Raw genomic sequence first — 14,559 nt, 5'->3', positions numbered from 1 at the left:
TCTACAGTTTACTCTCTTACACTCTATCACATACTCCCACAACTCCTGTTTCAGGAATAGTGCTACTCCTTCCTTTCCTCTTGTCCTCTTACCAACCCCTGACTTGACTCCCAAGACATTCCCAAACCACTCTTCCCTTTATCCTTGAGCTTCGTTTCACTCAGTCAAAACATCCAGGTTCCTTTCTTCCTATTTTCTAATCTTGGTTACATCCACAGGCATATAGACACCCACAATCTGAGCCTTCAAAGAGGATGAGCGTTCTACCAACGTCTCTTCGTTGTATATGAACTGACAATATTTCTTTCTTGTATCTCCCGTGATGCTGTGATTATTACACGAAAGTGCACTTGGGAGCTTATCGTCTTTCATATCCCTGTGGACTCATAAGAATAAACTTGATCACACGTAAAACAGTGATCCTTTCGTGTGTATATATATATATATATATATATATATATATATATATATATATATATATATATATATATATATATATATATATATATATATACATATATATATATATATATATATTTTTTTTTTTTTTTTTTTTTGCTTTGACGCTGTCTCCCGCGTTTGCGAAGTGGCGCAAGGAAGCAGACGAAAGAAATGGCCCAACCCACCCCCATACACGTGTATATACATACATATATATATATATATATATATATATATATATATATATATATATATATATATATATATATATATATATATTACCCCTGGGGATAGGGGATTAAGAATACTTCCCACGTATTCCCTGCGTGTCGTAGAAGGCGACTAAAACGGGAGGGAGCGGGGGGGCTGGAAATCCTCCCCTATCGGTTTTTTTTTTTTTTTTTTTTTTTTTTCAAAAGAAGGAACAGAGAATTGGGCCAGGTGAGGGTATTCCCTCAAAGGCCCAGTCCTCTGTTCTTAACGCTGTCTCGCTAATGCGGGGAATGGCGAATAGTTTGAAAGAAAAGAAAGAAATATATATATATATATAGATATGTTTTTTTTTTTTTTTTTTTTTTTTTTTTTTATACTTTGTCGCTGTCTCCCGCGTTTGCGAGGTAGCGCAAGGAAACAGACGAAAGAAATGGCCCCCCCCCCCATACACATGTACATACACACGTCCACACACGCAAATATACATACCTACACAGCTTTCCATGGTTTACCCCAGACGCTTCACATGCCTTGCTTCAATCCACTGACAGCACGTCAACCCCTGTATACCACATGACTCCAATTCACTCTATTTCTTGCCCTCCTTTCACCCTCCTGCATGTTCAGGCCCCGATCACACAAAATCTTTTTCACTCCATCTTTCCACCTCCAATTTGGTCTCCCTCTTCTCCTCGTTCCCTCCACCTCCGACACATATATCCTCTTGGTCAATCTCTCCTCACTCATTCTCTCCATGTGCCCAAACCATTTCAAAACACCCTCTTCTGCTCTCTCAACCACGCTCTTTTTATTTCCACACATCTCTCTTACCCTTACGTTACTTACTCGATCAAACCACCTCACACCACACATTGTCCTCAAACATCTCATTTCCAGCACATCCATCCTCCTGCGCACATCTCTATCCATAGCCCACGCCTCGCAACCATACAACATTGTTGGAACCACTATTCCCTCAAACATACCCATTTTTGCTTTCCGAGATAGTGTTCTCGACTTCCACACATTTTTCAAGGCTCCCAAAATTTTCGCCCCCTCCCCCACCCTATGATCCACTTCCGCTTCCATGGTTCCATCCGCTGACAGATCCACTCCCAGATATCTAAAACACTTCACTTCCTCCAGTTTTTCTCCATTCAAACTCACCTCCCAATTGACTTGACCCTCACCCCTACTGTACCTAATAACCTTGCTCTTATTCACATTTACTCTCAACTTTCTTCTTCCACACACTTTACCAAACTCAGTCACCAGCTTCTGCAGTTTCTCATATGGCATATAGATATGTATATATATATATATATATATATATAAATATATATATACATACACATTTATATATGTTTGGATGGTATTGCAGTGGAATTTATTAAAAAAGGGGGTGACTGTATTGTTGACTGGTTGGTAAGGTTATTTAATGTATGTATGACTCATGGTGAGGTGCCTGAGGATTGGCGGAATGCGTGCATAGTGCCATTGTACAAAGGCAAAGGGGATAAGAGTGAGTGCTCAAATTACAGAGGTATAAGTTTGTTGAGTATTCCTGGTAAATTATATGGGAGGGTATTGATTGAGAGGGTGAAGGCATGTACAGAGCATCAGATTGGGGAAGAGCAGTGTGGTTTCAGAAGTGGTAGAGGATGTGTGGATCAGGTGTTTGCTTTGAAGAATGTATGTGAGAAATACTTAGAAAAGCAAATGGATTTGTATGTAGCATTTATGGATCTTGAGAAGGCATATGATAGAGTTGATAGAGATGCTCTGTGGAAGGTATTAAGAATATATGGTGTGGGAGGAAAGTTGTTAGAAGCAGTGAAAAGTTTTTATCGAGGATGTAAGGCATGTGTACGTGTAGGAAGAGAGGAAAGTGATTGGCTCTCAGTGAATGTAGGTTTGCGGCAGGGGTGTGTGATGTCTCCATGGTTGTTTAATTTGTTTATGGATGGGGTTGTTAGGGAGGTAAATGCAAGAGTTTTGGAAAGAGGGGCAAGTATAAAGTCTGTTGGGGATGAGAGAGCTTGGGAAGTGAGTCAGTTGTTGTTCGTTGATGATACAGCGCTGGTGGCTGATTCATGTGAGAAAATGCAGAAGCTGGTGACTGAGTTTGGTAAAGTGTGTGGAAGAAGAAAGTTAAGAGTAAATGTGAATAAGAGCAAGGTTATTAGGTACAGTAGGGTTGAGGGTCAAGTCAATTGGGAGGTGAGTTTGAATGGAGAAAAACTGGAGGAAGTGAAGTGTTTTAGATATCTGGGAGTGGATCTGGCAGCGGATGGAACTATGGAAGCGGAAGTGGATCATAGGGTGGGGGAGGGGGCGAAAATTCTGGGGGCCTTGAAGAATGTGTGGAAGTCGAGAACATTATCTCGGAAAGCAAAAATGGGTATGTTTGAAGGAATAGTGGTTCCAACAATGTTGTATGGTTGCGAGGCGTGGGCTATGGATAGAGTTGTGCGCAGGAGGATGGATGTGCTGGAAATGAGATGTTTGAGGACAATGTGTGGTGTGAGGTGGTTTGATCGAGTGAGTAACGTAAGGGTAAGAGAGATGTGTGGAAATAAAAAGAGCGTGGTTGAGAGAGCAGAAGAGGGTGTTTTGAAGTGGTTTGGGCACATGGAGAGGATGAGTGAGGAAAGATTGACCAAGAGGATATATGTGTCGAAGGTGGAGGGAACGAGGAGAAGAGGGAGACCAAATTGGAGGTGGAAAGATGGAGTGAAAAAGATTTTGTGTGATCGGGGCCTGAACATGCAGGAGGGTGAAAGGAGGGCAAGGAATAGAGTGAATTGGAGCGATGTGGTATACCGGGGTTGACGTGCTGTCAGTGGATTAAATCAAGGCATGTGAAGCGTCTGGGGTAAGCTATGGAAAGCTGTGTAGGTATGTATATTTGCGTGTGTGGACGTATGTATATACATGTGTATGGGGGGGGTTGGGCCATTTCTTTCGTCTGTTTCCTTGCGCTACCTCGCAAACGCGGGAGACAGCGACAAAGTATAATAAAATAATATGAATAATAATATATATATACATATATATATATATATATATATATATATATATATATATATATATATATATATATATATATATATATATATATATATATATATATATATATATTGCTTTGAAGAATGTATGTGAGAAATACTTAGAAAAGCAAATGGATTTGTATGTAGCATTTATGGATCTGGAGAAGGCATATGATAGAGTTGATAGAGATGCTCTGTGGAAGGTATTAAGAATATATGGTGTGGGAGGCAAGTTCTTAGAAGCAGTGAAGAGTTTTTATCGAGGATGTGGGGCATGTGTACGTGTAGGAAGAGAGGAAAGTGATTGGTTCTCGGTGAATGTGGGTTTGCGGCAGGGGTGTGTGATGTTTAATTTGTTTATGGATGGGGTTGTTAGGGAGGTGAATGCAAGAGCTTTGGAAAGAGGGCAAGTATGAAGTCTGTTGTGGATGAGAGAGCTTGGGAAGTGAGTCAGTTGTTGTTCGCTGATGATACAGCGCTGGTGGCTGATTCATGTGAGAAACTGCAGAAGCTGGTGACTGAGTTTCGTAAAGTGTGTGAAAGAAGAAAGTTAAGAGTAAATGTGAATAAGAGCAAGGTTATTAGGTACAGTAGGGTTGAGGGTCAAGTCAATTGGGAGGTAAGTTTGAATGGAGAAAAACTGGAGGAACTAAAGTGTTTTAGATATCTGGGAGTGGATCTGGCAGCGGATCGAACCATGGAAGCGGAGGTGAATCATAGGGTGGGGGAGGGGGCGAAAATCCTGGGAGCCTTGAAGAATGTGTGGAAGTCGAGAACATTACCTCGGAAAGCAAAAATGTGTATGTTTGAAGGAATAGTGGTTCCAACAATGTTGTATGGTTGCGAGGCGTGGGATATAGATAGATTTGTGCGCAGGAGGATGGATGTGCTGGAAATGAGATGTTTGAGGAAAATGTGTGGTGTGAGGTGGTTTGATCGAGTAAGTAATGTAAGGGTAAGAGAGATGTGTGGAAATAAAAAGAGCGTGGTTGAGAGAGCAGAAGAGGGTGTTTTGAAATGGTTTGGGCACATGGAGAGAATGAGTAAGGAAAGATTGACCAAGAGGATATATGTGTCTGGGGTGGAGGGAACGAGGAGAAGTGGGAGACCAAATTGAAGGTGGAAAGATGGAGTGAAAAAGATTTTGTGTGATCGGGGCCTGAACATGCAGGAGGGTGAAAGGAGGGCAAGGAATAGAGTGAATTGGATCGATGTGGTATACCGGGGTTGACGTGCTGTCAGTGGATTGAATCAGGGCATGTGAAGCGTCTGGGGTAAACCATGGAAAGTTGTGTGGGGCCTGGATGTGGAAAGGGAGCTGTGGTTCCGGGCATTATTGCGTGGCAGCTAGAGACTGAGTGTGAACGAATGTGGCCTTTGTTGTCTTTTCCTAGCGCTACCTCGCACACATGAGGGGGGAGGGGGAAGGTATTTCATGTGTGGCGAGGTGGCGATGGGAGTGAATGGGGGCAGACAGTGTGAATTGTGTACATGGGTATATATGTATGTGTCTGTGTATGCATATATATGTGTACATTGAGATATATAGGTATGTATATTTGCGTGTGTGGACGTGTGTGTGTATACATTGGGTATGGGGGTGGGTTGGGCCATTTCTTTCGTCTGTTTCCTTGCGCTACCTCGCAAACGCGGGAGACAGCGACAAAGCAAAATAAATAAATATAATATACATACATATATATATATATATATATATATATATATATATATATATATATATATATATATATATATATATATATATGTGCATATATATATATATATATATATATATATATATATATATATATATATATATATATATATATATATATATATATATATATATATATATATATATATATATATATATATATATATATATATATATATATATATATATATATATATATATATATATATATATATATATATATATATCCTCCTTGAAAGCTAATATTGTGGTGTATAAATGTATGTGGATGTAATCAAGATGAGAAAAAAAGGAGAGATAGGCAGTATTTTTGCGGAAAGCAAGCTGGATGTTTTAGCTCTGAGCGAAAGGAAGCTCAAGGGTAAAGGGGAAGAGTGGTTAAGGAATGTCTTGGGAGTAAAGTCAGGGGTTGGTGAGAGGAAAAGAGCAAGGGAAGGAGCAGCACTACTGAAACAGAGGTTGTGGAGTATGTGATAGAGTGTAAGAGAGTAAACTCTAGATTAATATGGGTAAAACTGAAGGTGGATGGAGAGAGATGGGTGATTATTGGTGCCTATGCACCTGGGCATGAGAAGAAAGATCAGGAGAGGAAAGTGATGAGAGATTTCAATGCAAAGGTAAGTAATGCGGCAGTTCAGGGAATAATTGGTGTACATGGGGTGTTGTAATGGAAATGGTGAAGATCTTGTAGATTTATGTGCTGAAAAAGGACAGGTGATTGGGAACAACTGGTTCAAAAAGAGAGATATACATAAGTATACGTATGTAAGTATGAGAGATGGCCAGAGAGCGTTATTGGATTATGTGTTAATTGATAGGCGCGTGTAAGAGAGACTTTTCGATTTTAATGTTCTGAGAGGCGGAACAGGAGTGATGTCTGACCATTATCTTGTGTAGGTGAAGGTGAAGATTTGTACAGGTTTTCAGAAAAGAAGAGAAAATGTTGGGGTGAAGAGAGTGGTTAGAGTAAGTGAGGTTGGGAAGGACACCTGTGTGAGTGCAAATTGGAAAAAGGTGAGAGCAAAGGTACGTTTTCTGTATATGATCCATAGGCAAGGAAACACGTTTAAGTTTAGCATATACAGAAAACCTACCAATGTATGCTCATATATCCATTATTACTCATCTCAATATGACAGTGTTGAATTAACATCATTTCAACCTATGTTCCTTAGGGCATTACGTATTTGCAGTCCAGAGTTTATTGATGAGTTTGAGAAGATATATCTTATTGGATTTAAGTTAAAGTACTCTAGATCTTTCATTGATAACTCCCTTAAGTTAGAAAAGAAATCATTTTATAGACTTGAGCCCAAACCTCCCATTGACACCAAGAATCTTTTAGTTCTCCCTTTTAATAATAATTTTACTTTACTTCCCATGCTGCTTGAATCCTTTAATGTAAATGTTGCCTTCAGCAACAATAATACTATAAGGACTATCTTAATCAAGAATTGACCACAAAATTCTCCTGGATGCATCTATAAAGTACCATGTGGAAAGTGTGATAAATTTTATGTCGGGCAGACTGGTAAGGATCTTTCTGTTAGACTTAAGCAACAAAGATACAGTATAAGAACGGGACAAGAATCAAATGCCTTGTTTAATCACGTTGAAAAATATGATCATTGTATTGACTGGAGTAATGACATCTTAGGTATTAACTCTAACTCTATTACCACGAGAAATATCATTGAATCTTCTATTATCACATAAACAAAGAATTATAATCTTAATATTAGTGATGGTCTATGCAAATTAGATAACTTTATTGTTGATAAAATTTTTAAAATGATAAGTTTATGAACGCTCCTTGTCTGTCTTGGTCAATCGCATGTTTACCAAATGGCACTCTATCTTCGTCTCCTCGATGTATATCAAATGACTTATATTTCTCTCTTGTGTCTTCCCTGATGATGTGATTATTACACGAAAGTGCACTTGGGAACTTATCGTGTTTCAGTTTCCCCGTGTATTCATAGGAATATCTTGATCACGCGCAAAATTGTGATCCTTTCCAACATGGATTCCATACGGCTCTTTCATTACTTCTCTACAAGCTGTCCTGGACTTTTTCCTTTCGTTACTGCTTTCTCTAAATCGTTAATCAAGGCCCACCAACTGAAGCTACGGTTTGGATTCCTTAGGAAATGCCTTGATGAACAAGTGATGCCAAGATCTGTTCTACGTCAACGATTGTTGCAGCTGTCTGGTCGACCATTTGACCAATTCCAAAACATCATTTTAAAGAAACACATTGAATTAAAGAAACTTGAAATGGAGGAGGCTTCTCGCATCACAAGAGAGAACAAACGTGCCTTTCAAATGGCAATACCAACATGTTGGAAGAACAGGATGTTGGAATATTGCTATGAGAGATTAAGGAATGAACGCAATAGGCTAGAATTATATACACTAAATTATAAGTTGGACCATCTTATCAAAAACAGCGACTGGACTAAGAACAAAAACACTTCTTTTGTGATAAATCTGTCTAATAAACGACTAGATAAGGATTCCTTGTGTGCATTAGGCTATGGATTAACTTTTGTGTGCTCTAACAGGGAAGGCAGATGTGTTGATATCACAAAATCTTTTTGTAATTCAGAGAAATACAGTAATTTAAGTAATGATGAAATTGATATCTGTAAGGGTTTAGTGTATGCCAGTTTGTCAAAACCAGAGGAACCTAATTGCCCTAAAAGATTTATGAGCTATTAACACCTTAAAAAAAGACAGGAATATACATACTATAAAGCAGATAAGGCTAACACTGTTGTGATTTTATACAAAAGTAACTATTTATCTAAAGTGAATGATCTTTTGAATGATGAAACAACATATTCTAAACTCAGAAAAATCCCTGAGAAACAGCTAATTCCCATTTCAATAAAGAAATGAAGATGTTGTTCAAAAGGTAATGGTTCTCTTATCAAAAGTTTGTCTTCTTTGTCCCCTTCGTTGCCATATATGTATGGACTTATCGAAACATATAAACAGAATTTTCTAGCAAGACCTATACTGAGTTCAGTTGGCTCCATCACATATAAATTGTCAAAATGGTTGGTTTCTTTATTAAGCCCTTTAGTGGGTAAGGTATCAAATTCTAATATCATGAAAAATGTAGATTTAGTCAACAAGCTAAACAATATCAATGTTTATTTTGATTTCAAACTAGTTAGCTTTATTTTTCCTCATTTTTCACAAAAGTTCCAGTTGATGACCTTTTAGAATATTTGTTTGATGTCTTGGATGATATTCATTTACCTGTATCAAAGTCTGCTTTCATTGAACTGATAGAATTGTGTATATAAGACTGTGTATTTCAACTCAATGGAGATTATTAATTGCTTAAAAATTTGGTATGGCAATGGGTAACCCTCTTTCACCTGTGCTAAGCAATCTCTATATGGAATTTTTTGAAACAAAATTACTAAAGGATATCTAACCCTCTAATACAATTTGGTTTAGGTATGTAGATGATGTTCTTTGTGTTTTACCAACAAATGAAAATTTACGAATATTTCTCCGCTTACTTAACAATTTAGTACCATCCATCAGATTTACATATATATATATATATATATATATATATATATATATATATATATATATATATATATATATATATATATATATATATATATATATATATATGGGGGGGTTGAAACCCTCTTCTCCCTGTATTCTAACTTTTTAAAAGTAAAACCGAAGAAGGAGTCATGCGGGGAGTGCTACTGCTCCTCGAAATCTCAGATTGGGGTGTCTAAATGTGTTTGAATGTAACCAAGATGAGAAAAAAGGAGAGATATATAGTATGTTTGAGGAAAGGAACCTGGATGCCTTGGCTCTGAGAGAAACAAAACTCAAGGGTAAAGGGGAAGAGCGTTTTGGGAATGTCTTAAAAGTAAAGTCAGGGGATGGTGAGAGGACAAGAGCAAAGGAAGGAGTAGCACAACTTCTGAAACAGAAACTCTGGATTGATATGAGTAAAACTGAAAGTGGATGGAGAGAGATGGGTGATTATTGGTGCCTATGCACCTAGGCTTGAGAAGAAAGATCATGAGAGGCAAGTGTTTTGGGAGCAGCTGAGTGAGTGTGTTAGCAGCTTTGATGCACGAGACCGAGTTATAGTCATGGGTGATTTGAATGCAAAGGTGAGTAATGTGGCGGTTGAGGGTATAACTGGTGTACATGGGGTGACAAGTGCTGTAAACTGAAATCGTGAAGAGCTTGTAGATTTGTGTACTGAAAAATGACTGGTGATTCGGAATACATGGTTTAGAAAGAGAGATATACATAAGTATACTTATGTAAGTAGTAGAGATGGCCAGAGAGCGTTATTGGATTACGTGTTGACTGATAGGCGCGCGAAAGAGAGACTTTTGGATGTTAATGTGCCGAGAGGTGCAACTGGAGGGATGTCTGATCATTATGTTGTGGAGGAGAAGGTGAAGATTTGTAGAGGTTTTCAGATGAGAAGAGAGAATGCTGTGGTTAAGACAGTGGTGAGAGTAGGTAAGCTTGGAAAGGAAACTTGTGTGAAGAAGTACCAGGAGAGATTGAGTGTAGAATGGAAAAAGGTGAGCGCAAATGATATAAGGGGAGTGGAAGAGTAATGGTATGCATTTTGGGAAGCAGTGATGGCTTGCACAAATGATGCCTGTGTCATGAGTAGGTGGGAGGTGGGCAGATTAGAAAGGGTAGGGAGTGGTGGGATGGAGTAAGATTGTTAGTAAGAGAAAAAAAGGCAAATGAGAGTTGGGGTGAGAGAGTATCGTTACATTTTAGGGAGGATAAGAGGATGTTTTGGTAGGAGGTGAATAAAATGCGTAAGACAAGGGAACAAATGGGAATATCGGTGAAGGGGGCTAATGGGGAGGTAATAACAAGCAGTGGCGAAGTGAGAAGGAGATGGAGTGAATATTTTGAAAGTTTGTTAAATATGTTTGATGGTAGAGTGGCAGATGTAGGGTGTTGTGGTCGAAGTGGTGTGCGAAGCGAGAGGGTCAGGGAGAATGGTTTGGTAAACATATATGAGGAAGCAAAAGCTTCGAGGATGATGAAAGCTGGCAAGCGGTGGGTTTAGATGGTACTACAGTGGAATTTATGAAAAAAGTGGGTGACTGTGTTGTTGACTGAGTGGTGAGGAAATTCAATGTATGTATGGATCATGGTGAAGTGCCTGAGGATTGGCGGATGCATGCATAGTGCCATTGTACAAAGGCAAAGGGCATAAGGTGAGTGTTCAAATTATAGAGGTATAAATTTGTTGAGTATTCCTGGGAAATCATATGGGAGGGTATTGATTGAGAGGGTGAAGGCATGTACAGAGCATCAGATTGGGGAAAAGCAGTGTGGTTTCAGAAGTGGTAGAAGATGTGTGGATCAGGTATTTGCTTTGAAGAATGTATGTGAGAAATACTTAGAAAGACAAATGGATTTGTATGTGGCATTTATGGATCTGGAGAAGGCATATGATAGAGGTGATAGAGGTGCTCTGTGGAAGGTATTTACATGGTGTGGGAGGTAAGTTGCTAGTTGCAGTGAAAAGTTTTATCGAACATGTAAGGCATGTGTCCAAGTAGGGAGAGAGGAAAGTAATTGGTTCCCAGTGAATGTCGGTTTGCAGCAAGGGTGAGTGATGGTTGTTTAATCTGTTTATGGATGGGGTTGTTAGGGAGGTCAATGCAAGAGTTTTGAAAAGAGAGGCAAGTATGCACTCTGCTGTCGATGAGTGAGACTGGGAAGTGAATCAGTTGTTGTTTGCTGACGATGCAGCGCTGGTGGCTGACTCGAGTGAGAAACTGCAGAAGCTGGTGACTGAGTTTGGTAAAGTGTGTTAAAGACGAAAGCTGCGAGTAAATGTGAATAAGAGCAAGGTTATTAGGTTCAGTAAGGTTGAGGGACAAGTCTATTGGGAGGTAAGTTTGATTGGAGAAAAACTTAAGAGAATTGTTTTAATATGAGATAGTGGATTTGGCAGCGGGTGGAACTATGGAAACGGAAGTAAGTTACAGGATGGGGGAGGGGGCGAAGGTTCTGGGAACGTTGAAGAGTGTGTGAAAGACGAGAACGTTATCTCGGAGAGCAAAAATGGGTATGTTTGAAGAAATTGTGGATCCGACAATGTTATATGGTTGCGAGGCGTGGGCTATAGATTGGGTTGTGCGGAGGAGGGTGGATGTGTTGGAAATGAGATTTTTGAGGATGATATGTGGTGTGAGGTCGTTTAATCGAGTAAGTACTGAAAGGGTAAGACAGATGTGTGGTAATAAAAAGGGTGTGGTTGAGAAAGCAGAAGAGGGTGTATTGAAATAGTTTGGTCACATGGAGAGAATGAGTGAAGAAAGATTGACAAAGAGGATATATATGTCAGAGGTGGAGGGAACGAGAAGTGGGAGACCAAATTGAAGATGGAAGGATGGAGTGAAAAAGATTTTGAGCGATCGGGGCCTGAACATACAGGAGGGTGAAAGGCGTTCAAGGAATAGAGTAATTGGAAGGATGTGGTATACCGAGGTCGACGTGCTGTCAATAGATTGAACCAGGGCATGTGAAGCGTCTGGGGTAAACCATGGAAAGTTTGTGGGGCCTGGATGTGGAAAGGGAGCTGTGGTTTCGGTGCATTATAGATAACAGCTAGAGACTGAGTGTGAACGAATGTGGCCTTTATTATCTTTTCATAGCGCTACCTCGCGCACATGCGGGGGGAGAGAGTTGTCAATTCATGTGTGGCGGGGTGGCGACGGGAGTGAATAAGAGCAAACAGTATGAATTACGTACATGTGTATATATGTATATGTCTGTGTGTATATATATATATATATATACGTTGAGATGTACAGGTATGTATATGTGCGTGTGGACGTGTATGTATATGCATGTGTATGTGGGTGTGTTGGGACATTCTTTCGTCTGTTTCCTCGCGCTACCTCGCTAACGCGGGAGACAGCGACAAAGTATAATAAATAGAAAAAAAAAGAATATATATATATATATATATATATATATATATATATATATATATATATATATATATATATATATATATATATATATATATATATATATATATATATATATATAGTCCAATCTCACCGTATACATAGAGGGAGAAGAGGTACCAGCAGATGAAAACAAAACGGATGGACCAGTGATGAGAGATGATGAGATTGCCTTGTATCATCATGCTCCTGTACATGTTGAAGGTGAAAATTTCCAGGGTATAGTAGACGCTGTCTTTCTCTTCTAGATACAGTACTAAGAAACGTGTTACTATGTAAAGAAGTGGTCCCACCAGCGCAGTCATTAGGCAGATACACATCCATACCTGTCAGGTTAAGTGGTACATATTTATGTTTGTTGAAGTAGATACCGGAGATATCATTGGCCAGGAAGGAAGCCAGGGGGAAAAGATATTGCAAAGGGTGTTCCATTTACCTTGAAGTCACAGTTTTGCTTTTATAGGAATTTTTTTTATGCGTTTACATCAATTCTATTTCCTTATACTCGAACAATGAAGTGATCTTACTATGAATGGAACACCCTGTAGTTGTAAAGACAAATGCTTATTGCTACATGTGTCACCAGGTTATAAAACAGGCCCATGAGCACCACCTTGCATGATCTTATTAGTCATTCACACTTGTTGGGGCAGGTGTTGTGTATAACATAGCTTAGTAATTATGCAACTGGTATACTATTCCTGTCACCTTCAGATATTCAGTCATACATGCCGGAACCAGTGTCGATGCACCCAGGATCAGCAAGTGAGGAGTGGCCATACTAGCAGTTGCAAGGAAGATTGTTAATCATACATGCAAGTTATAAGTGTTGATCTTAAATGTCAGTCAGTAGATGTTGCAACAGACTTGCACAGTCACCTCACAGGATACTCAGTTACATCTGTTAAGACAAATCCTGATTATAACATAAGGCATCAAGTCCAGCAGCTATTGAAAAGCATTCTGGAGAAATCAATACAGCGGGCTCGGTGGCACTGTCACGAGTCAGATAGTAGTTCCTACTTGAACAAGTGTGCACTGTAACACGTCTCAGTAGGTACAGAGAGGTGTTCAACACAAATGTCATTTGGAGGGTAATCAATTACAAGTGCTGGATAATGTATTAAATATAATGCATGGAAGAATGCAGACACAAATAGATTGTTACGGCGTTCCGAGGCTGTTTCTGATTGTGGGAATGGTAAGAAATACAGAGATAAATGTAAAGATTAGAAAAGAAAATGAATCCCCTGTGGAATATGCGAGTGAAGGAGGAAATAACGCCGATCTTGGATTTGAAGGTATTTTTTGACCTTGTCCGTTTTAAGTATTTTGATACTGCTCTCGGTCTTGTTAACTTGTTCCACATAACATCAATCTTTTTCATCAAAGAAATAATACTTTGCCTCGTGCGAAATAAACTTTTGTGCATTGCATTCCTACAGAGATGATGTTATGAACTTCAGGTTTAAGTGGCGTCTGTCGACTGCTCTTGACCACCCTCTGCTAGCTACTTGTATAAGTTATGAAACATCTTGGGGAGATATATATCATAAGAGACTAGAAGTACTTCTGATAACTATGACTGTAACTCACCTCATTACAGGAAGATTTGTAGGATACTAAGTACTTTGATAGATCTCCAAAACATTCAGCATCTGAATGATAACTGAGAGCTGAAACATAAACACTGTATTCCCAATAAAAACTAGGTGTTAAGACGGTCGGCCACAAACAGGCAAGCATCACTCAGATTGCATCACACGACGGCGCTTCGCAGTGTGTGCTGGTCATTTGATAATCAGTTTCTACAGAGCAGAACGATGACCCCATCGTTGTTAGGTGACGATATCTTACACACACCTACTCGCGCACGCACACAAACACTCACACATATTATAGTTTAGTTTAGTTTACTGACCACAGCTATATTTCAGATAATACATACATTCAGTATGGCAAAGTATACAAAGATAACTGTAGTCCACAAAATATCAAAATTGATTAAACAAAATGAATATAAACAAAGGGAACAACAAAGAAGCAAAACACTATTTGAACAACTCCAATATATCATGACTTAACCTGTAATTTAAGTTATGAGGAAGAATATCGACGAATAAATCTTCTAGAC

At 39.0% G+C, this 14,559-nt stretch overlaps 1 protein-coding gene across 1 annotated transcript in view; it reads right to left on the bottom strand.

Annotated features, from left to right (window-relative positions):
• LOC139758946 (glutamate receptor ionotropic, delta-2-like) overlaps positions 1-14,559 on the bottom strand; it is a 174,944-nt gene that overhangs the window by 44,474 nt on the left and 115,911 nt on the right. The window contains exon 6 of the mRNA XM_071680762.1: positions 12,520-12,751. Within this exon, the coding sequence (XP_071536863.1) occupies positions 12,520-12,751 (232 nt within the window). The remainder of the gene's footprint in view (positions 1-12,519; positions 12,752-14,559) is intronic.

Source organism: Panulirus ornatus, chromosome 32, assembly GCF_036320965.1.
Source record: "Panulirus ornatus isolate Po-2019 chromosome 32, ASM3632096v1, whole genome shotgun sequence".
NCBI classification, from domain to species: Eukaryota; Metazoa; Arthropoda; class Malacostraca; order Decapoda; family Palinuridae; genus Panulirus; species Panulirus ornatus.
The sequence above is the reverse complement of the archived record's forward strand: the minus strand, read 5'-3'. Positions and strand labels throughout refer to the sequence as shown.